Source organism: Tamandua tetradactyla, chromosome 18 (genome assembly GCF_023851605.1).
Source record: "Tamandua tetradactyla isolate mTamTet1 chromosome 18, mTamTet1.pri, whole genome shotgun sequence".
In the NCBI taxonomy this organism is placed as follows: Eukaryota; Metazoa; Chordata; class Mammalia; order Pilosa; family Myrmecophagidae; genus Tamandua; species Tamandua tetradactyla.
Window position 1 is genome coordinate 77904835 of NC_135344.1, and position 27791 is coordinate 77932625.

General features: G+C 38.9%; 1 protein-coding gene across 1 annotated transcript; it reads right to left on the reverse strand.

Moving 5' to 3' along the window:
• On the reverse strand, positions 1 to 27791 carry MC2R (melanocortin 2 receptor). Its single transcript, XM_077136145.1, has 3 exons — positions 27716 to 27791; positions 8811 to 8916; positions 1 to 3253 (listed from the first exon to the last, which is right to left on the reverse strand). Exon 3 carries the CDS (start codon positions 3150 to 3152, stop codon positions 2259 to 2261), a length of 894 nt encoding a protein of 297 aa, XP_076992260.1. The 5' UTR covers positions 3153 to 3253; positions 8811 to 8916; positions 27716 to 27791; the 3' UTR covers positions 1 to 2258.

Below are 27791 nucleotides of genomic sequence, written 5' to 3' on the forward strand. Positions count from 1 at the left end.
TGTGGGAAAAATCTGAGCTTTGTTGACCATCCTTGTACAAATAATTGCAGCTAATAGTCTTTTCGTTTTCAATCATGTATGGAGATAGAGGTAGGAAAACCACAACTTTTTCATCAATTATGAGCACTAAAGACCCTAATGTGATTTGAATACAGCTGAGGAGCTACAGTTGAAAATATCTCAATAAGCAAATATGTGATAAGAGTTGCTAAAGTGTATGCATTTCATTTATGGTGAGTCCCTATAGCTTTCACTCAGCCTTTACTTGTATTTTGTACATTTTTTGGAATAGCCTTGTTGATTTTGTTTCTCAGGTTAAATACAACAACTTGAAGGCAATGAGAGGAGGAGTTTCTAGATGTGTTCCTCTGACAACAATCAGCTTTGATAGTGGAGAGCTTGTGAGTGATGAGGAGGTATCTCTCAAAAGTAGATCATTTTGGGGCCATTTATGGTAGGCGGGCAAACTACTCCACCTACTTCTATAAGGTCATAGAATAATATAAAAGAAGGGATAATTCTTATTGAGAAACTCAGTTTGATCACAGACAAGTGTGCTATTTACACGATTCTTTTCAAGACAGAAAGAAAACATTTTTATCATTTATAGGGTGCTGCTTTAGATTTTACAGGAAATAGATTTACAGATAGTATCTTATTCCTAAAAAAATCCAGGTTAATGTACGTTAGAATGATGAAGTCCATTTGGTGAGGGGAAGGGTCATATCAGGATTCCTACAGAACAAAAGATGATAGCAGCCATCTAGAAATGTGCCCTTGATTATTCTTCTTTCTAATCTCTCTGTGCTTTCTTCTCTGCTTCTGAAATCCTTGCTCCTCTGCATGCCTTAGTATCAAACCCATCACCAAGCTATCAGTTTCATTTGTGGCTGTCTTCTCCTCTGAGCAGTTCATGGAAAACTCCACTGAGGAAAAAGTATTGCCTTTTCCAGAAAACAGTCACTCTCGGGGGGGGGGGGGTGTCCTAAACAATGAAGTTTTGTGACTCTGAAGTCCTTCTTTTTTCCTCTGTATCTTTCATCACTTATCTCTTTGTATTCTTCACCTTATCAATGACACACAATCAAAATTTGCTTCTTCTTTAAGCTTCATTTTCAGCTATTAAAAATTGAAAAACTTATAAATTATGTTTCTTTTCTTCCTATTGGGATGCCACTTTTCGATATCTGGCATATTCCTTGTGGTTGGTGATAGGAAGAAATTTTCCGGTAAGTGGACTCATCTGTGGAAGGTTGTAACATTTTTCCATTTAGTTTCTGGCTGAGGCCTTTCATAATAGAATTGTTTCTTGAACTACTGCTTCAGTATTGTTTTCCCCCATTGACTAAAGATATGGCAAACACACACACATACTCACATATAAACACAATTTACTTATTCCACAAAACATATATTGGAGGTCTCTTTTCCTTTACTTCTACATTTGAACAAATTCACTTTCAAATAATCACAACATTCCTGTGGCTTTTATTTTTTCCTACACAGGAATCAAATGGATTAAATTTTTATTTTCTTTTTGAAGTTTGTACTTCAAAAGCATGACAGATCTTAACTAAGAAAGAATTTTAAGGCCAGTGAAATACAGAGCAGGCAGAGAAGACTAATAGAGAATATTCCTTTATTATTGGAAACTCGAAGCTAGTTATTTGATCTTTATAATTATATCCTGCCTGATTTCCAAAAAAGGTTTGAGATGGGACATACAATAAAGCAGGCAGGCAGGAGAGAGGGGGGAAGAGAGGACAGGAGCTCTGCAAGCCTGTGAGGAGAGCAGGCAGTAGAAATACAGCTGTGGCCATTTACTGGCATCCTTTGGGTTATAAAGACCCAACGGTTTCTGCCCTGAGTCATTCTGCCAAGGTACTTCACTTCTAGAAATCAATACAATGAACTCCAGCCTGGAAAGCCCAACCCAATGATGGTCTTATCTTGTTACCTGTAGAATAATAAGTTTTTTTGCCTTAGCGCCAAAGCCCTTGAATTTGTATTGTTGTATGTAATTTGCGTTCCATCCTTCCTTTTAGCTCATTACTTTGTTTTATCCTTTTTATAAAAGTTGCACCAATAAGACTGTTCACATAGAACTTGACTATCATAAACACCATTTGGCTGGATGGTCTTCCTGTCCATCAGGGAAAGGAAGGAAAGTTAGATGCATTAGTAGTTGTTGACACATTACATTATTCTGTTACTTGACAATAGGTCTCCCATGCCTCCTCCGACAGGGATCAGTAATTTCACTGGTACCTGTTGCAGAAGATCATCTTCTTGAAGGCCTCCCTGAGCTCTGGGCTCCGGAAGGCATATATGAAGGGATCAATGACTGCATTGCACATGATCAACATGCCATTCACCTGGAAGAGGGACATATAGCAAGCACAGTAAGGGTTACTGGGGCAGAATGTCATCAAGAGGACATGGAGGACAAAGGGGGCCCAGCAGAAGATGAAGACACCCAGCAGGATGGTCAGTGTGATGGCCCCTTTCATGTTGACTCTGGGAAGTGTTGAGATCTTCCTGGCATGGGAACGGGCCAACAAGAACATGTGCACATAGAGGCACAGAATGAAGACCAGCATCAGAGGGAAGAGCACTGTGAAGGCAATCACAGTGGGGACGTGATGGGAGAAGATGGCCATGGTGATGCCACTCCCTGTGCAGAATGTCCAGATGACCATCAGAGTGACAAGGGCACGGCGCGTGGTCACGATGCTGTGGTACTTCAGGGCATGGAAAATGGTGATATAGCGATCAGCAGCAATCACCAACAAGCTGAAAATGGAGCCCAGCAAAGAGAGGATGAACAGGGAGTCAATGATGTCATCTGCTGTGGTTTCAAAATGGCCACGAGGCTTGACATAGCCCATGTTTCTGAACATGATCAGAATATTTTCCAAGATCTTATATAGGCTGCCCAACATATCAGAAATGGCCAAGCTGCAGATGAAAAAGTACATTGGTGACTGAAGATTCTTATTCTTGATCACAGCCAGAAGGACAATCAGATTCTCTAATACCCCAACAATGGAAATTGTGAAAAATATCTCTTCTGGCAATACCACAAGAGGACAGTCTGAATTATTTCTAGCTGTATCATTGTTGTTATCATATGGATTGATAATGTGCTTCATTTTTCCTTGTGATTAAGATAGAGTATTAATTGGAGTTGACCCCACAGAAAATTCTGTTGATTTTTCAGAATGTCATCTTCTTCAGAGTTCTTGCTAGAGATCTGAGGTAAAATAATCACTTGATTACTTAAATGGAATGTGTAGAAGTATCAGTTGCAAAACACATTACCCAGAAAAACAAACCATGTAAGCTTTAAGAAAACTCTATTACTTAGAAAAACATAATAGTATAATAATTTAAATAAAACAATTTTCTGGACCATCATATTAACCACTCTGTGAATAACACCTTCAGTAGAATTTTGAGCCCAGAAATAAAAGTATTCTTTGCCTTCTCCACTTTCCCTCCACCATCCTTAAGAACACAATTGTACATGTGATAGATTAAAATGAACACCAGTAGCACCCCTTGACAGAAAATAAGTAAAAGAAATGAAAGCTCTATGTAGAAGTAGGAATACATAGACATCTTTGTTTAAGTCCTTTCTTTATTTGGGTCACCTGTCTTCCTGTGACCCTATAGCATATGGGATAAGGGCAAAAGTATTGAGGTACCATTCCCAAAGTCCACTATGCAATACATGTTATCACCTCTGTCTGTAAGTGAGAACTCCTCAAGCTGGTATTTCTGGAGATTTATAATGTTTTCAAGATGTCTCTAGTTTGTAGTTGAATTCTGGCAGCAGAAGATGCTGAAGAGTAAAGCTTTCCATCAAGCAGAAAAGGCCAAGGTAGGGTTAGAGTTGAATGGCCGTGAGGAATTCTTTTCCTGGTGAGGGTGTGTGGAATTTTTCCTGATTTAGTTTTCACATGGTGTTGATGGCTGGGCACAGGAAGATTCAGGAAATGTATCAATCTTTGCCATTATGAGCATACATTCTTTATACTCTGTAGTGTGGGAAAGCCAGTGAACATGTTGTGAGGTGAATTTTGGAGTGTCGTATTTTGATCCAAAATTCACAGGTTGCCCATCACTGTTTGAGAATAAAATATTTCCTGAGTAGGGATTAGAAAGGACTGGGATAAGAGGTCAGGAATTAATGGGGAGGTTCATGACTTAGATAGGTAGATGATTCAGAAAGGAATGAAGTGACAAGTGGCACTGATAGAGTTCTACTGGGATGACCAAACATCCCAGTTTGTTCAGGACTGTCCAGGTTTTAAAACAGAAAGTCCTATATCCCAGGGACCCCTCAGTCTTGGCAAAGTGGACAGCTGGTCACCCTAGTTCTACCTGGGGCTCAAGTTCTGGGAAGTTCATGGGTTGTCAGCACTCACCAACATGACTGCGTCTGCTTGAAAAGCATTACAGGGAAATGAGGCTATCATAAGCCAGTGCCCACCATGCTTATGGACACCTCACCTGGACAGAGACCTCATCTTATGCCTGAATCCACTAAGCTTATTATATATTTTCAATCTCAAATGTATTGGATGGTAAAATCAATAACTAAAAAAAAATTGTTGAAAGAGATTCTGGAACTTTTTAGAAAGAGGTGGTTTAGTAACCCAGCTTAAGTCAATGCTCGTCACTCTTCTGTTGTTGCCAATCTGAGAAATCCATAGGAGGACCCAGAACCTGAAAGGAAATGGAGTGGGATCCATGAGCCACCTTCAACAGGCCTTGATCAGCCATGATCAGTGGTTGGCAAGCCTGCAGCAGCACATGCCCACTGTCTTGGTTGAAGGGGAAATACTCTGGTAGGGAACATTTATTGGAGCTCACTATTCACTAGCTCATTTAATCTATACAATAACCCTCTGCAGTACCGTGATATTATCCCCATCCCATAGTTGTGAAAACCATCATAGATGGTTGGGTGATGTGCCTGATGTCACACTCAGGATAGTGGTGGATGCTGCACTCCTCTAAAAAAAGTAGCAAGAAACTGAACAGATGGCCCACCACCCAAACCAAAGGACACTGAAATCGAAATGTATTATTCTCTCATTGGTTTAATGCCCTTCTCAGAGCCAAGAGGATTCATAAACTGTATTATGATGCCCCTGTTGTCCTCACTTATGTATTGCTTGTCCAATGTACATTAAGTGGTAATTACAAGAAACAACACCTACTTCACAACAACTCTCTGTGTATTAGTCAAGGCTCTCTAGAGAAATAGAACCAATAGGTTGTATATGCATGTGTACATAGATAGGTATGTATATTAAGAGATTTATTTTAAGGAGTTGGCTCTTATGACTGTTGTTGGGCTGACAAGTCTGAATTCTGGAAATTTAGAGAGTTGCAGGAGAGCCAGGAGGAGTGGAGGGGCATAGTTTTAAGGGAGAATTCCTTCTGATTCTGGAATCCTCAGTTCTTTGTTTTCAGGCCTCCAATGGATTGGATTAGGCCTGCATACTTTGCTGAAGGTAATCTCCTTTATTTATCAACTGTTATAAATGCTAACCCCATTTAGGAAAAGCTCCATCGAAACAACTATGTCAGTATTTGACCAAATAATTGCACCATAAGGTAGCTAAGTTAATATATAAAATTAACCATTGCACTGCTTCAGGAGCGAAGATATTTCAGGTAAAATTGTTTTTTATTTTGAACCCAGATAATTATGTGCATCTGCTGTGTGCCTGGCTATAACCAATTCAAAGCCCACTGCTGGGTCTTTCCCATAGATTTTTCTGTTTCTTGGTTTCTTTCCACCAAACAACACTGTCCTGGAAGACCTCCATTTCCTTCCTGGGTTTGAAATCTGCTGGGCAATACATGTCCACTCTCCAAAACCATGCTGCTTCTCTCCATCCAAAACCCTATTGAAACCTGACTCTTTCTGAATAAAATGGGTCAGGATCTGACCCCCTGTCTTTTCCTCTGTGCTCTCTCTTAATATACAAAACATTGTACTGATTCAACCAACGTTTATGCATTTAGAGCCAAATTCTATTCTTTAGGGTAAAGAAATGGTATTTTATTCAGGAACAATGAATTTTTTTTCTTTTAATTTGGCATAGCTATAAAATACTATGGATGCTTAAATACTAATAAGGAACTATCTCACTTTAATACTCTTTCAATATAAAAAACAAAGTTAAATTATTCATCATAGTAAGAGAATCTAATGGGTGTTTTTAAAATGTTGGCAATTTCTTAAAAAGCAATGTGTTTTATAAACATAAAAATGCAAAACAGTATTAAATATTCATGGAATAGTTAGTGGAAAATTAAAACAAATTAGTTAATGCTCTTTGTCTACCACTTCTACGATCTTAATACTACTATATTTCTCTACCTTTTATGGGAAACAAGTACCAAATGGGAGATTCTATTCCAAATTAATATTGAAATACATTCTTAGAGCCAACAGTTTTCTTTGCAGACTCTTTGATTTTATGCACTTGTTTTGTGAAAATGCTTTTTCAAGCATTGAAAGTGTTTAATACCAGGTGTGATCAGACTTTTAGATCACTGCTCTGAGATTTTGGTCTCCATATTTGCCATGGATTTTGCTGTCTCTTGCACGTTATTTTGCCATGCCCTGTGGGCATGCTTAGCCACTCTTGCTCCCAGCAGCTTGGTCTTCTGGCTTAGCTCGGTCATCTCAGTACCCTCTGACATGGGTGTCTATCCTGCCTCAATTATGGTTGAGAGATACCTGCATCTCTTGGGTAGGTATGAGCTACCCTTATAACTGCTGTTGCTTCCATGTCTTGGTCTTCCTTTGAGAAGGAAAAAAGTGGAAAAAAGAGTAGTAGCATAAGCCAAAGATGAGCTAATAAAAAAGGAGAGATGACAATGAAAAATAGGAAGCAATAGTGAAATTGTAAGAGAACGAGCATGAAGGGTGTTTTGTTTTGCTAACGCTGACAAAATGCAATATACCAGAAATGGACTGGCTTTTAACACTGGGGATTCACTAACTTTCAAGTTTACAATTCTAATTCTGTGAAAATGTCCAAATTAAGGCACCAACAGGATGATACCTTCTCTGAAGACCAGTTATGGGTAAACCTCAGCTCCTTGGTCAAATTGCAAGGCTCATGGTGATGCCTGCTGGTCCTTCTCTGTTGGGTTTCAAGGCTTCCAGCTTTGGGCTTCAGTGGCTTCCTCTAAGCTCTGTGGGTCCTCTCCTAGCTTCTCTGGGCCTTTCCTCTGAGTTTCATCTCTTAGCTTCTGTACGTATTTTATTCTCGTATATAGGATTCCAATAGGAGGAACAGTTTCTAGCACATTTTTGTCTCTCACATTTTTACCATTGTCCTCCTTCTGGAATCCTCTAATCTTTCTTTTCTGCCTAAATCCTACTTTTGTTTATGCCCAGAGTCTCAATCATACTTCCCAAATGTCCTGGGTCTCTACCCATGATTTCATCATTCTTGCTCGTACCATACTCTGCTCATGTGAAGGGTCAACTGGCCTGTTTATATCTGGTCTCCCTAGGGACTGAGTAAGTAACCACCCAAGAGCCTGGCACCATGTCTTACAACCTTCCTCTTTCCACCTACTTCAGTACCTGTCGGAGGAGCCCGATGAATATGTTTTTGATTCATTAGAATGTAAGCTTCATATGTTTGGGGGGAGTTATAGGAAATGTTTAAGAAATATGAGAAAGTGGTTTCCTTTTTTCATGTCAGAGTTTAAAAGTTTTTGTTTGATACTGAGTTAAAATTTTATTTTGTGGATTACTTTAGTAAAGGAGTGTTTCTAACTAGGGATTAAAATGTCTGTTTTCTTCTTCTTTTGAAGTAATTCTAGAAAATGGACAGCCTTCGCTGTCTACTTGGAAAGGGTGAAGCATCTGAAGTTCATCTAGATAGTGAGAGCTGGAAATAATGCAACCTTTTTTGCAAGAGGGTATGGAAGAGATTTTTACTAAGAAGGAAAAGGGCAATTGAGTATTTTGAGTATTTTGTCTGTAAAAATATGTGTAAATCAGACCTCTTATATTTTGAATGTCATAAGGCAAGAAGAATGTCCAAACTCTGGGAATGTTTTTTCTCAGAAAGGAAAAGAGTTAGTGGATATAGACCAACTCTAGGAAAAGTGAAGAGGTGAAAGTCAAATCCGTTTTTTTGCTGAGATTTCCAGGGGTAACTAGTAATCTGGGGAATGGTTGCTTATGGGATGGAAACTGCTGACACTATGACCATGCTCGGCAGAGCCCCAAAATGGTGCCCTGCCAGGAGCTATGACCACATGGACGAGTAAATGTGTTAGAAGGCAGAGGGGCAGTTCCCGACAGTGACACCATGTGGCAGGGAGAAGGAAAGATAGTGGATGATGGACCAAATACCACAGTTCTTGCTAGGATTTGGGCTCTGCAAACCCCTAGGATTTTAGAAAAATTTGGGGGACAGAGGAAGTCAGAGGAAGAGAATGTCTTTTATTTGCAGATTGGTGCTTGAATATTCAATTCAAATAATAAGACTTGGGATTATTTTTACCACCATTTTGTGGAACAGCTCATACTGGCCACATGAAATCTGTATGAAAGTATGAGCTCTATGAGATATTCAGGATAAAATGCACTACATTTGTTAATGAAAAAATTAGGACATATCTATCATGATTAAAAATATAAATGTAAATTTATATCTATATATTAATATATTTAAGTATATTTATATAAATATACATATATTTAAAAATTATATAAAATATAAAAATATTATCAATATAAAGGAATTAAACTTTTTACTTACTTCAGACTTTTGGGATTCTATTTAGTGCCAATATAGCAAGTTGAGAAAGTTAGTGAATCTCCTGGAAGTAGATCATTTCCATCCTCAACTCTGGTATCAAAATCATCTGATTCAGGAAACAAAATACTGATAATTAGTTAGAATGTGTGAGAATTTATGGGTAAAAATTGGAGGAGGAGATAAATAAAATAGTCAAAGCAAATATTTTTCTTTTAACATTGGAACCTAACGTGAACAATGGAAATAGAGAAATCAAAATTGGAGAAAAAAAGATGAAAATAAATGGTTATAAATGAAGTAAGATTCTGTGGAAGATCATCAAATATGATTTATTAAATTTAAATGAGATAAATTGTTGAAGATCCAGGTAACAATTTTTTGCTATAGGTATTGCTTTAGTTTGTTTCTGCTGCTGGAAATGCAATATACCAGAAATGGTTTTGCTTTTATAAAGGGAATTTAAGTTACAAGTTTACAGATCTAAGGCTTAAAAATCTCCAAACTAAGGCATCCAGAGAAAGACACCTTGACTTTAAAAAGGCGATATGGGAAGCCTTTAGTTTTTTGAGTGGCATCGAAAGCATTTTCCTTCTGCATCTCCAAGTTTCTCTCTCTGTCAGCTCTGAAGCTTTTTCCAAAATGGTTCCCACTTAAAGGCCTCCAGTGAGTGAATGAAGACCCCCTTGAGTGGGCAGAGATGCATCTCCATTGAAACCATCTAATCAAAAGATCCCATCCACAGTTGGATGGGTCATGTCTCCACGGAAACAACCTTATCCAAAAGATCCCACCCTATAATACTAAATTGGGGTTAAAGAACATGACTTTTCTGGGGTACACAACAGTTCCAAACTCACACAGGTGTCTAGCATTATTTTTTACCCCATCATTAGAAAATGCGTTACCAGTTACACATTCTAAAGGTCTTAAAGTTACACACTCTAGCCAAACAGAATGTAACAGAAATAGCTCCATTATCTCATTGTCTACTTTAGGACTCTGAAAACCTGATGGTTCTATGGCTCTATGACCCCAGACAAATGAGCAATGATAGTACAAAGATGTGTGTACAATGATGCTCACGGCATTGTTAGTTACAATAGTGAAAAACTAAGAGCAATACAGCTAGTGACCAAGGACTGGTTAAGTAAGTTCTGACAGGCCCACATGATACAACATTATTTGCCAACTAAAATGGCTCAGTGGTGCAGAAGCCTACATGTATATATTCATGCAAAGGTATTGAAAATCCTTTAAAGACATGTCTAAGTTTTAATGGTGGTTATCATTGAGTTGTAGAACTATGAACGATTTTAAAAATAACTTTACACGTTAGAATAGTGTGATGGTTGGGTTCTGGTGTCAACTTGGCTAGGTGATGGTGCTCAGTTGTCTGGTCAGGCACGCATTGGCCTAACCATTACTGCAAGGTAAAGTCCTGGCTGGTTGATGAACAAGAAGGCTGGTTCATTAAATCATTAGCCAGCTGATTGCAGCTGCGGCCGATTACATCTATTATCAAACACGGGCACGTTTCTCACATAGGAGATAATCTAGTCCATTGGATTTGGTCCAATCAGTTGAAGACTTTTAAAGGAGAAGATAGGATTTTCACTGCTTCTTCAGCCAGCAAGGCTGTCTTGTGGACTTTGTTGAGACCTTTCATTGGCATTGCCAGCTTCACAGCCTGCCATACGGATTTTGGACTCTTGCATTCCCATGGTTGCGTGTAACACTTTTATAAACCTCATATTCACAGACATCTCTTGTTGGTTCTGTTTCTCTGGAGAACCCTGGCTTATACAAATAGTTTTAAATTCATGGAAAAGTTGCAAAGATAGTATAGAGCATTCTCATAAAGCCCATATTCAGTTTCCCTTATTATTACCATCTTGCATTAGTATGGTCAACTTGTCACAATGGATTGGCCAATACTGATGCATTATTATTAACTAAACTCTATACTTTATTCAAATATTCCTTAGTTTTTACCCTTGTCTGTCCCAGGATCCCCTCATTTAGTCACCATGTTTTCTTTTTTCTTTTTCTTTTCTTTTATTTTATTTTATATTAATTAAAAAAAATTAACAAAACATTTAGAAATCATTCCATTCTACATGTACAATCAGTAATTCTTAATATCCTCACATAGTTGCATATTCATCTTTTCTTAGTACATTTGCATCGATTTAGAAAAAGAAATAAAAAGACAACAGAATAAGAATTAAAACGATAACAGAGAGAAAAAAAAACCTATACCTCACATGCAGCTTCATTCAATGTTTTAATATAATTGCATTACAATTAGGTAGTATTGTGCTGTCCATTTCTGAGTTTTTATATCCAGTCCTGTTGCACAGTCTGTATCCCTTCAGCTCCAATTATCCCTTCTCTCTCTTTTTTTTTTAATTAACGGAAAAAAATAAATTAACCCAACATTTAGAAATCATACCATTCTACATATGCAATCAGTAATTCTTAACATCATCACATAGATGCATGATCATCGTTTCTTAGTACATTTGCATCGGTTTAGAAGAACTAGCAACACAACCGAAAAAGATATAGAATGTTAATATAGAGAAAAAAAATAAAAGTAATAATAGTAAAAACAAAACAAAACAAAACAAAACAGAACAAAAACCTATAGCTCAGATGCAGCTTCATTCAGTGTTTTAACATGATTACTTTACAATTAGGTATTATTGTGCTGTCCATTTTTGAGTTTTTGTATCTAGTCCTGTTGCACAGTCTGTATCCCTTCAGCTCCAATTGCCCATTATCTTACCCTGTTTCCACCTCCTGCTGGACTCTGTTACCAATGACATATTCCAAATTTGTTCTCGAATGTCCGTTCACATCAGTGGGACCATACAGTATTTGTCCTTTAGTTTTTGGCTAGACTCACTCAGCATAATGTTCTCTTGGTCCATCCATGTTATTACATGCTTCATAAGTTTATCCTGTCTTAAAGCTGCATAATATTCCATCGTATGTATATACCACAGTTTGTTTAGCCACTCTTCTGTTGATGGAGATTTTGGCTGTTTCCATCTCTTTGCAATTGTAAATAACGCTGCTATAAACATTGGTGTGCAAATGTCCGTTTGTGTCTTTGCCCTTAAGTCCTTTGAGTAGATTCCCAGCAATGGTATTGCTGTGTCGTATGGCAATTCCATATTCAGCTTTTTGAGGAACCGCCAAACTGCCTTCCACAGTGGTTGCACCATTTGACATTCCCACCAACAGTGGATAAGTGTGCCTCTTTCTCCGCATCCTCTCCAGCACTTGCCATTTTCTGTTTTGTTGATAATGGCCATTCTGGTGGGTGTGAGATGATATCTCATTGTGGTTTTGATTTGCATTTCTCTAATGGCCAGGGACATTGAGCATCTCTTCATGTGCCTTTTGGCCATTTGTATTTCCTCTTCTGATAGGTGTCTGTTCAAGTCTTTTTCCCATTTTGTAATTGGGTTGGCTGTCTTTTTGTTCTTGAGTTGAACAATCTCTTTATAAATTCTGGATACTAGACCTTTATCTGATATGTCGTTTCCAAATATTGTCTCCCATTGTGTACGCTGTCTTTCTACTTTCTTGATGAAGTTCTTTGATGCACAAAAGTGTTTAATTTTGAGGAGTTCCCATTTATTTATTTCCTTCTTCAGTGCTCTTGCTTTAGGTTTAAGGTCCATAAAACCGCCTCCAGTTGTAAGATTCATAAGATATCTCCCAATATTTTCCTCTAACTGTTTTATGGTCTTAGACCTAATGTTTAGATCTTTGATCCATTTTGAGTTAACTTTTGTGTAGGGTGTGAGACATGGGTCTTCTTTCATTCTTTTGCATATGGATATCCAGTTCTCTAGGCACCATTTATTGAAGAGACTGTTCTGTCCCAGGTGAGTTGGCTTGACTGCCTTATCAAAGATCAAATGTCCATAGATGAGAGGGTCTATATCTGAGCACTCTATTCGATTCCATTGGTCGATATATCTATCTTTATGCCAATACCATGCTGTTTTGACCACTGTGGCTTCATAATATGCCTTAAAGTCAGGCAGTGCAAGACCTCCAGCTTCGTTTTTTTTCCTCAAGATGTTTTTAGCAATTCGGGGCACCCTGCCCTTCCAGATAAATTTGCTTATTGGTTTTTCTATTTCTGAAAAATAAGTTGTTGGGATTTTGATTGGTATTGCATTGAATCTGTAAATCAATTTAGGTAGGATTGACATCTTAACTATATTTAGTCTTCCAATCCATGAACATGGTATGCCCTTCCATCTATTTAGGTCTTCTGTGATTTCTTTTAACAGTTTTTTGTAGTTTTCTTTATATAGGTTTTTTGTCTCTTTAGTTAAATTTATTCCTAGGTGTTTTATTCTTTTAGTTGCAATTGTAAATGGGATTCGTTTCTTGATTTCCCCCTCAGCTTGTTCATTACTAGTGTATAGAAATGCTACAGATTTTTGGATGTTGATCTTGTCACCTGCTACTTTGCTGTACTCATTTATTAGCTCTAGTAGTTTTGTTGTGGATTTTTCCGGGTTTTCGACATATAGTATCATATTGTCTGCAAACAGTGATAGTTTTCCTTCTTCCTTTCCAATTTTGATGCCTTGTATTTCTTTTTCTTTTCTAATTGCTCTGGCTAGAACCTCCAACACAATGTTGAATAATAGTGGTGATAGTGGACATCCTTGTCTTGTTCCTGATCTTAGGGGGAAAGTTTTCAATTTTTCCCCATTGAGGATGATATTAGCTGTGGGTTTTTCATATATTCCCTCTATCATTTTAAGGAAGTTCCCTTGTATTCCTATCTTTTGAAGTGTTTTCAACAGGAAAGGATGTTGAATCTTGTCAAATGCCTTCTCTGCATCAATTGAGATGATCATGTGATTTTTCTGCTTTGATTTGTTGATATGGTGTATTACATTAATTGATTTTCTTATGTTGAACCATCCTTGCATACCTGGGATGAATCCTACTTGGTCATGATGTATAATTCTTTTAATGTGTTGTTGGATACGATTTGCTAGAATTTTATTGAGGATTTTTGCATCTATATTCATTAGAGAGATTGGCCTGTAGTTTTCTTTTTTTGTAATATCTTTGCCTGGTTTTGGTATGAGGGTGATGTTGGCTTCATAGAATGAATTAGGTAGTTTTCCCTCCGCTTCGATTTTTTTGAAGAGTTTGAGGAGAGTTGGTACTAATTCTTTCTGGAATGTTTGATAGAATTCAGATGTGAAGCCGTCTGGTCCTGGACTTTTCTTTTTAGGAAACTTTTGAATGACTGATTCAATTTCTTTACTTGTGATTGGTTTGTTGAGGTCATCTATTTCTTCTTGAGTCAAAGTTGGTTGTTCATGTCTTTCCAGGAACCCATCCATTTCCTCTAAATTGTTGTATATATTAGCGTAAAGTTGTTCATAGCATCCTGTTATTACCTCCTTTATTTCTGTGAGGTCAGTAGTTATGTCTCCTCTTCCATTTCTGATCTTATTTATTTGCATCCTCTCTCTTCTTTTTGTCAATCTTGCTAAGGGCCCATCAATCTTATTGATTTTCTCATAGAACCAACTTCTGGCCTTATTGATTTTCTCTATTGTTTTCATGTTTTCAATTTCATTTATTTCTGCTCTGATCTTTGTTATTTCTTTCCTTTTACTTGCTTTGGGATTAGTTTGCTGTTCTTTCTCCAGTTCTTCCAAGTGGACAGTTAATTCCTGCATTTTTGCCTTTTCTTCTTTTCTGATATAGGCATTTAGGGCAATAAATTTCCCTCTTAGCACTGCCTTTGCTGCATCCCATAAGTTTTGATATGCTGTGTTTTCATTTTCATTCACCTCGAGGTATTTACTAATTTCTCTTGCAATTTCTTCTTTGACCCACTCGTTGTTTAGGAGTGTGTTGTTGAGCCTCCACGTATTTGTGAATTTTCTGGCACTCCACCTATTATTGATTTCCAACTTCATTCCTTTATGATCCGAGAAAGTGTTGCGTATGATTTCAATCTTTTTAAATTTGTTAAGACTTGCTTTGTGACCCAGCATATGGTCTATCTTTGAGAATGATCCATGAGCAGTTGAGGAAAAGGTGTATCCTGCTGTTGTGGGATGTAATGTCCTATAAAAGTCTGTTAAGTCTAGCTCCTTTATAGTAATATTCAGATTCTCTATTTCTTTATTGATCCTCTGTCTAGATGTTCTGTCCATTGATGAGAGTGGGGAATTGAAGTCTCCAACTATTATGGTATTTGTGTCTATTTCCCTTTTCAGTGTTTACAGTGTAATCCTCACGTATTTTGGGGCATTCTGGTTCAGTGCGTAAATATTTATGATTGTTACGTCTTCTTGTTTAATTGTTCCTTTTATTAGTAGATAGTGTCTTTCTTTGTCTCTTTTAACTGTTTTACATTTGAAGTCTAACTTGTTGGATATTAGTATAGCCACTCCTGCTATTTTCTGGTTGTTATTTGCATGAAATATCTTTTCCCAACCTTTCACTTTCAACCTATGTTTATCTTTGGGTCTAAGATGTGTTTCCTGTAGACAGCATATAGAAGGATCCTGTTTTTTAATCCATTCTGCCAGTCTATGTCTTTGATTGGGGAATTCAGTCCACTGACATTTAGTGTTATTACTGTTTGCATAATATTTTCCTCTACCATTTTGCCTTTTGTATTATATATATCATATCTGACTTTCCTTCTTTCTACACTCTTCTCCATACCTCTCTCTTCTGTCTTTTTGTATCTGGCTCTAGAGCTCCCTTTAGTATTTCTTGCAGAACTGGTCTCTTGGTCACAAATTCTCTCAGTGACTTTTTGTCTGAGAATGTTTTAATTTCTCCCTCATTTTTGAAGGATAATTTTGCTGGATATAAGAGTCTTGGTTGGCAGTTTTTCTCTTTTAGTAATTTAAATATATCATCCTACTGTCTTCTAGCCTCCATGGTTTCTGCTGAGAAATCTACACATAGTCTTATTGGGTTTCCCTTGTATGTGATGGATTGTTTTTCTCTTGCTGCTTTCAAGATCCTCTCTTTCTCTTTGACCTCTGACATTCTAACTAGTAAGTGTCTTCGAGAATGCCTATTTGGGTCTAATCTCTTTGGGGTGCACTGTACTTCTTGGATCTGTAATTTTAGGTCTTTCATAAGAGTTGGGAAATTTTCAGTGATAATTTCTTCCATTAGTTTTTCTCCTCCTTTTCCCTTCTCTTCTCCTTCTGGGACACCCACAACATGTATATTTGTGTGCTTCATATCGTCCTTGAGTTCCCTGATACCCTGTTCAAATTTTTCCATTCTTTTCCCGATAGTTTCTGTTTCTTTTTGGAATTCAGATGTTCCATCCTCCAAATCACTAATTCTATCTTCTGTCTCTTTGAATCTATCATTGTAGGTATCCATTGTTTTTCTATCTTTTCTACTTTGTCCTTCACTTCCATAAGTTCTGTGATTTGTTTTTTCAGTTTTTCTATTTCTTCTTTATGTTCAGCCCATGTCTTCTTCATGTCCTCCCTCAATTTATCGATTTCGTTTTTGAAGAGGTTTTCCATTTCTGTTCATATATTCAGCATTAGTTGTCTCAGCTCTTGTATCTCATTTGAATTATTTGTTTGTTCCTTTGACTGGGCCATATTCTCGATCTTCTGAGCGTGGACCATTATCTTCTGCTGCTGGCACCTGGGCATTTAGTCAGATTTCCCTGGGTGTCGGAACCAACAAGGTTGTAAGATTTTTCTGTGAAATCTCTGGGTTCTGTTTTTCTTATCCTGCCCAGTAGGTGGCGCTCGTGGCACACGTTTGTCTGCGGGTCCCACCAGTAAAAGGTGATGTGGGTCCTTTAACTTTGAAAAACTCTCGCCGTCCGGGAGGTTCGCTAGCCGAAGCAGCTTAGAAGAGTGCCAGCCGGCCCGGGGTTCGAACGCGGGGAGGGTCGCTGGTGGCCGCAGCCTGGGAAAGCGCCCGTCCGAATTTCCTAGTCAGCCCAGGGCGACAGACGTGGTGGGAGGGTGCCAGCAGCAGCGGCCCGCCCGGGAGAGTGCACGTTCCCGGGGAGTCACGGGTTTTGAAGGGCCCCCCCGTCACCGTTCTCTGTGGCCTGGGGATTTCCGATCCAATTCTCTCAGTTGGTCCGTGGGGCCACACGTGGTGTGGGCACCAGCCGCCGTGGTTTGAGGGGACTTCCTGTCCAATTCTCCCAGCCAGCCCGGGAAGGGGGAAGGGAGTGACTCCGGCCGCTTGCCGCCCCGCCCGGTGAAGCCCGCGCCCCTCGGCGATCTCACCAGAGCGGGTTCTCTCAACCAGCCAGCCATTCCAGGATAGGGTACGCTGTCTTTTTTATCTCTGTCGTGGCTTTGGGAGCTGTTCTGTATCGTTTCTACTCCCCTAGTAGCTGTTCTGGAGGAGAAACTAAGATCCGCGCGTCTTACTAAGCCACCATCTTCTCCGGAAGTCACCATGTTTTCTTAATGGCTCTGATGATTTCTTAGCCTATCCTCATTTTTGACAGTCTTGATGGTTTGGGGGAGTGCTGCTCAGGTGTTTGTAGAATTTCTCTCAACGTGGATTTTTTAAAAATATTTTTCTCATGATTAGACTGGGGTTATGGAATTTTATGGAGAAAGACCACAGAGGTAACTTATCATTCTCATCATTTTATGTTAATGGGCATGCCATCAATACGGCCTGTTTATGTTTAACCTTGCTAAACTGCTGAGGCCGTGTTTGTCAGGTTTCTCACTACAGCTTCACTCCCTTTTCCCTTTCCCACACTATACCATTTAGAAGAAAGTACAGCCTACACTTAAAGGAGTGGGGAATTATGCTACATCTCTCTAAGTGTGGATTATCTACATTAGTTCTTTAGAATCCTGCATGGAAGATTTGTCTATTCTTTCCCATTTACGTATGTATGTATTCAATAATTTATTATGTCAGTATGGATTCATGGATATTTTATACTTTAGGTTATTACCATACTTTTATTTTGTTCAACTTATTCCAGTTTCTGCTATCGGGATATCTTTTAATTGGCATTTGTGTTCCTTTGACATGCTACCATCATTGTGTATTTCCACACACAACCTTACTTTATGGCATTATGAGATAGTTCAGGCTCATCTTGTATATTTCCTGCTACAGCCCTAGAATCAGCCATTTCTCCTAGGAGGGCTGATTCTTTTTATTGGATAATGTTATTAGAAACCAAGTTCTGGGCACTAAGTGTTTCTTGCTATGCTTCTCAGTGCTCAAAGCAAAGAAAAACATATGCGTGTGTGTTAACCTGTGTATATAGGTATATTTATAAATATTCCTAACTGTATCTATATAAAACTAAACATTGTATCCCACTATCCTCCAATACCACATGGATCATTCTAGTCTTTTCTAATTTGTCCGTTACCTCCCATTCCAACAGTAAGAAACCTGACTCCCACCATTTGCCATTCATTTACTTAACTATTTTTTGTATGTAAGTACAGTGATTTTAAGTCATCAACCCTTGCCACAGTGGGAAACTTTATCAGCCAGAGAACAGTCTGTAAAATATAGTTTTATTTGTCTATTTGTCTTTATCTTGTGGTCTCCAGTTCTTTCCAGATTTACATATGTCAGCACCTCTTTCCCCTACTCTGTTCAGTGGGGATATTTCATATATTTGTAATACAATTAGATTCTTTTGTTACAGTTTGCATTCCATCCTGGGATCCCCAATCTCCTAAATGATTTTTTTTAAATTTGCATATGTTAAGGTTTGCTCTGTGTCTTGTCAAGTTTTATGGGTTTTGACAAATTCATATGCCACACATCCATCATTACAAAATTAAGTAGAATTGTTTGTCTGCCCTATAAATTCTTCTATGCATCACCTATTTAACCCTTTCTGCATCCCCAATCCACAGGCAACAACTAATCTTTGTAATTCTAAAGACGGGCTATACATGCAGCCTATTAATCATAATAATGGCTTATCAGAATCCAGTGCACACCCGCCCTTGGATTCTGTATAGAATCCATTGCAAAGAGGACTTCAAGTGACACTTTGTATTGGAAACCCCATCATTCTTGTCTTTCCCCAGGCTCCGGGAAAGCAGAAGTGGAGGTATAAGCTTCAGCCAATCAGTGTAGGCATCCAGTAGCAAGCCAGGCAGCAGAGACCATCCACCACAGGGTTAGAGATTTTACAGCCAGTTCCCACTCACAGGTCACTGCTGCGTACAGTGTGGTTCCCTCATTGCTATTCATGAGACTAGAAGGTAGTCAGGGACGGCAATGGCACCACATCCTAGGGTGAGGAAGTGAGATCCAGAGAAGCTGAGCTATGAACAGGGGAGGTGGGGAGCTGAGACAGAGAGGTAAACGCCTTCCCCTTCCTTTTTCTCCCCCAATCTCTTAATCTGCTACCAGTGCAAATTCTTCCCAGCCTTTCTTGCATATGTTTTGTTTTCCTGTGAGTTAATTCCATGTTTTACTCATTTTTCCAGCACCATTCTTAGCACATACATATTTCAAGTTGAGCACTTCAAGACCATTTTCTAAACGCTACTGCCATGGTTCCTCACAGCTAAAGAATAAAACAGAAACTTCTCAAGAAGACCTTCACACCCTCTGCACGTCCTGCCTCGCAGCCTCTCACTGCCTCCTGGGCCAAGCCTGCCTGGGTTCCATCTCCACATGGGCTCATACATTCTCTCTTGCTGGAGCCTCTGCCATGTGGGGGCCTCTCCCTACTTAAACACCATTCCATGCTCGGCACACACAGCCCTTTCTCTGTGCCTCCATATCCCAAAGTACCAAATGGCTCCCATCTATGTTTCTACAATATTTTTCTTATATCTGTGCTAGCATTAATTATGTGAAAAGTTACCTGATGTTCTTTCACAATCTCCCCCATAGAGGGATTCTGATTTCCTTCTAAGAACTGTTCTAGGTATCTCTGTAAATCCAGCCCCAGAGTAGACCTTCTTCTCATCCTACCTTAGTTATAACAGTTGTACAAGGAATGAAGAATGAATGTTGCTTACACTGAATAAAAAGATCTCATTAAAAGTTGATGGGGGAGGAGGGCCAAGATGGCGGCTTAGTAAGGTACGTGCGTCTTAGTTCCTCCTCCTCCAAAGCAACTACTAGGTGAACTGAAACAGTGCAGAACAGCTCCAGGGGCTACGGCAGTGAATGGACACACAGCGTACCCCAGGCTGGACTGGCTAGTCTGACTGCGAGACTCGGCTGCGGTGAGATCCCCGAGCAGCGCGCGATTTCCTGAGCAGCGGCAGCTGCGGCAGCCGGAGCTACTCCCTCCCTCCTTCCCGGGCCGGCTGAGAGTCTCAGAGAGGCAAGTTTCCCAAGCGGAGGCAGCCGGCGCCCCTCTTTTGCGGGCAGCTTCGAGTCTCAGCTTCGAGTCCACGGCTATGAGTCTCGGATCAGAGGGCTATCCAAGCCGCGGTGGCCCTCCCCCGCGGGAGGCCTCCTGGTCCGGTGGGGAATTCCCCAGGCCGCGGCAGCCGGTGACTGACGCCCCTCCCCCACGGGCAAATTCCTGGTCCGGTGGTGAATTCCCCGGGCCCGCTGCGGCCGGCGACCAGCCACAGGGTCCCCTCAAGCCGCGGCGGCTGACGCCCCCACCACGCATGGGCCCCTGAACCAACAGAGAGAATTGGATCGGAAATCCCCAGGCCGCGGAGATCGGTGACTGGGGGGGATCCATTCCAAACACGTGAGACAAACGTGTGCCACGAGCGCCACCTACTGGGCAGGATAAGAAAAACAGAACCCAGAGATTTCACAGAAAAATCTTACAACCTTGTTGGTTCCGACACCCAGGGAAATCTGACTAAATGCCCAGGTGCCAGCAGCAGAAGATAATGGTCCACGCTCAGAAGATCGAGAATATGGCCCAGTCAAAGGAACAAACCAATAGTTCAAATGAGATACAAGAGCTGAGACAACTAATGCTGAATATATGAACAGAAATGGAAAACCTCTTCAAAAACGAAATCGATAAATTGAGGGAGGACATGAAGAGGACATGGGCTGAACATAAAGAAGAAATAGAAAAACTGAAAAAACAAATCACAGAACTTATGGAAATGAAGGATAAAGTAGAAAAGATGGAAAAAACAATGGATACCTACAATGATAGATTTAAAGAGACAGAAGATAGAATTAGTGATTTGGAGGATGGAACATCTGAATTCCAAAAAGAAACAGAAACTATCGGAAAAAGAATGGAAAAATTTGAACAGGGTATCAGGGAACTCAAGGACAATATGAAGCACACAAATATACATGTTGTGGGTGTCCCAGAAGGAGAAGAGAAGGGAAAAGGAGGAGAAAAACTAATGGAAGAAATTATCACTGAAAATTTCCCAACTCTTATGAAAGACCTAAAATTACAGATCCAAGAAGTACAGCACACCCCAAAGAGATTAGACCCAAATAGGCATTCTCCAAGACACTTACTAGTTAGAATGTCAGAGGTCAAAGAGAAAGAGAGGATCTTGAAAGCAGCAAGAGAAAAACAATCCATCACATACAAGGGAAACCCAATAAGACTATATGTAGATTTCTCAGCAGAAACCATGGAAGCTAGAAGACAGTGGGATGATATATTTAAATTACTAAAAGAGAAAAACTGCCAACCAAGACTCCTATATCCAGCAAAATTATCCTTCAAAAATGAGGGAGAAATTAAAACATTCTCAGACAAAAAGTCACTGAGAGAATTTGTGACCAAGAGACCAGCTCTGCAAGAAATACTAAAGGGAGCACTAGAGCCAGATACAAAAAGACAGAAGAGAGAGGTATGGAGAAGAGTGTAGAAAGAAGGAAAATCAGATATGATATATATAATACAAAAGGCAAAATGGTAGAGGAAAATATTATGCAAACAGTAATAACACTAAATGTCAGTGGACTGAATTCCCCAATCAAAAGACATAGACTGGCAGAATGGATTAAAAAACAGGATCCTTCTATATGCTGTCTACAGGAAACACATCTTAGACCCAAAGGTAAACATAGGTTGAAAGCGAAAGGTTGGGAAAAGATATTTCATGCAAATAACAACCAGAAAATAGCAGGAGTGGCTATACTAATATCCAACAAGTTAGACTTCAAATGTAAAACAGTTAAAAGAGACAAAGAAGAACACTATCTACTAATAAAAGGAACCATTAAACAAGAAGACATAAATCATAAATATTTACGCACTGAACCAGAATGCCCCAAAATACGTGAGGAATACACTGCAAACACTGAAAAGGGAAATAGACACAAATACCATAATAGTTGGAGACTTCAATTCCCCACTCTCATCAATGGACAGAACATCTAGACAGAGGATCAATAAAGAAATAGAGAATCTGAATATTACTATAAAGGAGCTAGACTTAACAGACTTTTATAGGACATTACATCCCACAACAGCAGGATACACCTTTTTCTCAAGTGCTCATGGATCATTCTCAAAGATAGACCATATGCTGGGTCACAAAGTAAGTCTTAACAAATTTAAAAAGATTGAAATCGTACACAACACTTTCTCCGATCATAAAGGAATGAAGTTGGAAATCAATAATAGGTGGAGTGCCAGAAAATTCACAAATACGTGGAGGCTCAACAACACACTCTTAAACAACGACTGGGTCAAAGAAGAAATTGCTAGAGAAGTTAGCAAATACCTCGAGGTGAATGAAAATGAAAACACAACATATCAAAACTTATGGGACGCAGCAAAGGCAGTGCTAAGAGGGAAATTTATTGCCCTAAATGCCTATATCAGAAAAGAAGAAAAGGCAAAAATGCAGGAATTAACTGTCCACTTGGAAGAACTGGAGAAAGAACAGCAAACTAATCCCAAAGCAAGTAAAAGGAAAGAAATAACAAAGATCAGAGCAGAAATAAATGAAATTGAAAACATGAAAACAATAGAGAAAATCAATAAGGCCAGAAGTTGGTTCTATGAGAAAATCAATAAGATTGATGGGCCCTTAGCAAGATTGACAAAAAGAAGAAGAGAGAGGATGCAAATAAATAAGATCAGAAATGGAAGAGGAGACATAACTACTGACCTCACAGAAATAAAGGAGATAATAACAGGATGCTATGAACAACTTTACACTAATAAATACAACAATTTAGAGGAAATGGACAGGTTCCTGGAAAGACATGAACAACCAACTTTGACTCAAGAAGACATAGATGACCTCAACAAACCAATCACAAGTAAAGAAATTGAATCAGTCATTCAAAAGTTTCCTAAAAAGAAAAGTCCAGGACCAGACGGCTTCACATCTGAATTCTATCAAACATTCCAGAAAGAATTAGTACCAACTCTCCTCAAACTCTTCAAAAAAATCGAAGCGGAGGGAAAACTACCTAATTCATTCTATGAAGCCAACATCACCCTCATACCAAAACCAGGCAAAGATATTACAAAAAAAGAAAACTACAGGCCAATCTCTCTAATGAATATAGATGCAAAAATCCTCAATAAAATTCTAGCAAATCGTATCCAACAACACATTAAAAGAATTATACATCATGACCAAGTAGGATTCATCCCAGGTATGCAAGGATGGTTCAACATAAGAAAATCAATTAATGTAATACACCATATCAACAAATCAAAGCAGAAAAATCACATGATCATCTCAATTGATGCAGAGAAGGCATTTGACAAGATTCAACATCCTTTCCTGTTGAAAACACTTCAAAAGATAGGAATACAAGGGAACTTCCTTAAAATGATAGAGGGAATATATGAAAAACCCACAGCTAATATCATCCTCAATGGGGAAAAATTGAAAACTTTCCCCCTAAGATCAGGAACAAGACAAGGATGTCCACTATCACCACTATTATTCAACATTGTGTTGGAGGTTCTAGCCAGAGCAATTAGAAAAGAAAAAGAAATACAAGGCATCAAAATTGGAAAGGAAGAAGGAAAACTATCACTGTTTGCAGACAATATGATACTATATGTCGAAAACCCGGAAAAATCCACAACAAAACTACTAGAGCTAATAAATGAGTACAGCAAAGTAGCAGGTGACAAGATCAACATTCAAAAATCTGTAGCATTTCTATACAGTAGCAATGAACAAGCTGAGGGGGAAATCAAGAAACGAATCCCATTTGCAATTGCAACTAAAAGAATAAAACACCTAGGAATAAATTTAACTAAAGAGACAAAAAACCTATATAAAGAAAACTACAAAAAACTGCTAAAAGAAATCACAGAAGACCTAAATAGATGGAAGGGCATACCATGTTCATGGATTGGAAGACTAAATATAGTTAAGATGTCAATCCTACCTAAATTGATTTACAGATTCAATGCAATACCAATCAAAATCCCAACAACTTATTTTTCAGAAATAGAAAAACCAATAAGCAAATTTATCTGGAAGGGCAGGGTGCCCCGAATTGCTAAAAACATCTTGAGGAAAAAAAACGAAGCTGGAGGTCTTGCACTGCCTGACTTTAAGGCATATTATGAAGCCACAGTGGTCAAAACAGCATGGTATTGGCATAAAGATAGATATATCGACCAATGGAATCGAATAGAGTGCTCAGATATAGACCCTCTCATCTATGGACATTTGATCTTTGATAAGGCAGTCAAGCCAACTCACCTGGGACAGAACAGTCTCTTCAATAAATGGTGCCTAGAGAACTGGATATCCATATGCAAAAGAATGAAAGAAGACCCATGTCTCACACCCTACACAAAAGTTAACTCAAAATGGATCAAAGATCTTAACATTAGGTCTAAGACCATAAAACAGTTAGAGGAAAATGTAGGGAGATATCTTATGAATCTTAAAATTGGAGGCAGTTTTATGGACCTTAAACCTAAAACAAGAGGACTGAAGAAGGAAATAAATAAATGGGAGCTCCTCAAAATTAAACACTTTTGTGCATCAAAGAACTTCATCAAGAAAGTAGAAAGACAGCCTACACAATGGGAATCAATATTTGGAAATGACATATCAGATAAAGGTCTAGTATCCAGAATTTATAATGAGATTGTTTAACTCAAGAACAAAAAGACAGCCAACCCAATTACAAAATGGGAAAAAGACTTGAACAGACACCTATCAGAAGAGGAAATACAAATGGCCAAAAGGCACATGAAGAGATGCTCAATGTCCCTGGCCATTAGAGAAATGCAAATCAAAACCACAATGAGATATCATCTCACACCCACCAGAATGGCCATTATCAACAAAACAGAAAATGACAAGTGCTGGAGAGGATGCGGAGAAAGGCACACTTATCCACTGTTGGTGGGAATGTCAAATGGTGCAACCACTGTGGAAGGCAGTTTGGCGGTTCCTCAAAAAGCTGAATATAGAATTGCCATACGACCCAGCAATACCATTGCTGGGAATCTACTCAAAGGAATTAAGGGCAAAAACTCAAACGGACATTTGCACACCAATGTTTATAGCAGCGTTATTTACAATTGCAAAGAGATGGAAACAGCCAAAATGTCCATCAACAGACGAGTGGCTAAACAAACTGTGGTATATACATACGATGGAATATTATGCAGCTTTAAGACAGGATAAACTTATGAAGCATGTAATAACATGGATGGACCTAGAGAACATTATGCTGAGTGAGTCTAGCCAAAAACTAAAAGACAAATACTGTATGGTCCCACTGATGTGAATCGACACTCGAGAATAAACTTGGAATATGTCATTGGTAACAGAGTTCAGCAGGAGTTAGAAACAGGGTAAGATATTGGGTAATTGGAGCTGATGGGATACAGACTGTGCAACAGGACTAGATACAAAAACTCAAAAATGGACAGCACAATAATACCTAATTGTAAAGTAAGCATGTTAAAACACTGATTGAAGCTACATCCGAGCTATAGGTTTTTGTTTTGTTTTGTTTTGTTTTGTTCTTACTATTATTACTTTTAATTTTTTTCTCTATATTAACATTCTATATCTTTTTCGGTTGTGTTGCTAGTTCTTCTAAACTGATGCAAATGTACTAAGAAACGATGATCATGCATCTATGTGATGATGTTAAGAATTACTGATTGCATATGTAGAATGGTATGATTTCTAAAAAAAAAATGAACAGCCCAATACTACCTAATTGTAATGTAATTATGTTAAAACACTGAATGAAGCTGCATCTGAGCTATAGTTTGTTTTCTTTTTTTTTCTGATATATTTTTGTATTTTTTATATTTATTTTTTCTCTATATTATCATTTTATTTCTTTTTCTGTTGTCTTGCTATTTCTTTTTCTAAATTGATGCATATGTGCTAAGAAATGATGATCATACATCTATGTGATGATATTAAGAATTACTGATTGCGTATGTAGAATGGAATGATTTCTAAATGTTGTGTTAGTTAATTTTTTTTAATTAATAAAAAAATGTAAAAAAAAAGTTGATGGGTAAGTATTTTTTGGGAAATATACTTGGAAAAATGAATGTGGTAAATAATACAATGGATTTTATTTTTTTTAATGCTGAGCCACCTTACGTTGCTGAGGCAGTGAGCCGCAGCAGATCCAGATCGTTCCAGAGCTGCCTCCTCCACCCCGTGTGCCTGCCGTACCTCTCCCGCCTTCTCTAACCCTGGCTGGGGTTCCCAAAGAGCAGGGCTTGGTAGAAACAGGAATTCTCCCTGCACGCCCACAGAGTCCTGCGCTCGGTGCGCCTGTGCTCTCAACTAGGAATTAGCACTGGGGCTTGTTTCGAAGGCTTTGTGCCTCTTGAGCTCCACAAGGAGCTGACTCTGACCCTTGCAGCAAAGCCTGGCACATAAGTTGTCAAGGACTCTTTTTTGATCAGTGCATGAATGATGAACAGAGCTTACGACTGCCTCGTCTCTGCTGAAGGCAGCTCCCCTCTTCCAGTTTTGCTCATGGCTTTACTCTCAGCATCCTCCTCTTTACCCCTTTGTCATTTCCATCCCTTTTGGGTGTTGTATGTGCATATGTGTGTATATATATGTGTGTGTACATGTGCTGTGTGTGTATGTGTGTGTGTACGTATGCACATAAGTGATCATCTGTGTGTGTATGTGTGGGTATAGTGTGTGCCTTTATGTGAGTGTGTGCACATTTGTTAGGATGGGCAAGGTTATCTCAAGGCAGCTTAGGAAAATAAAAATATGAGGAATAACTATTTTTATAAGAACTAAGACCTCAGTTCTGGAGAATTCAAGTCCCTACGACACAGGCAAACAGGCAACCCAGCAAGCTTCTCATGTCTGCTTCAATGGCATTGTTTCTAAGTGATACATATTTTTGGAGGAGCATCTGACAGAGATTGTGTGTTTAATTCTTGCTTCCTCTCACATCCCCTGTTGCTAATGGGAGAGAAAGGCAGTGAGAGTGTGCAGTCCCCATAGCCGCAAATAACCCACTTGTATGTGCTGAAGTGAAGCTGCATAACCACGAATGTCTGAGGCATAGCCAGTCCTGCGTGCCAGCTCCCACCCCATGAGGCAGAGCCACAGTGCTCTGACAAACCGGAAACTAACTGGTAAAAGGGGGGTTCTCATGAGTGGGTGAAAGGAGCGTGACTGTTTTCACCCCGAATTCCTTTAGGAAAAACTGGTTGTAGTCCTTGAATAGAGGTAGATGATAATTCAAAGATGAGGACGTTAATAGATTCATTAATAGGGAAGATTACTTTCATTAGACAGAAAAGTGATAGGCTTTATTTTTACAGTTTAATTATATAAGTAAGGTACTCTCTCAGGAAGGATGAAAGACAATAATTAAAAAGATGAGTTGTTAGGAGGAATTCTTAATATAACCTTTTCTCAGATTTCTTCCTGTATTTTTCTTTTTGCTCTATTTTTTATTCAAAAAATTTAAGAAGCTGAAAAACTAGTAGAAAATGTACTTACCTTCAGCTCTGAAGCAGGAGCTTTCTGGCCAAGATGACTGAGAACAAGTGAGCTTTGAAAGAGAAGCCAATGGACC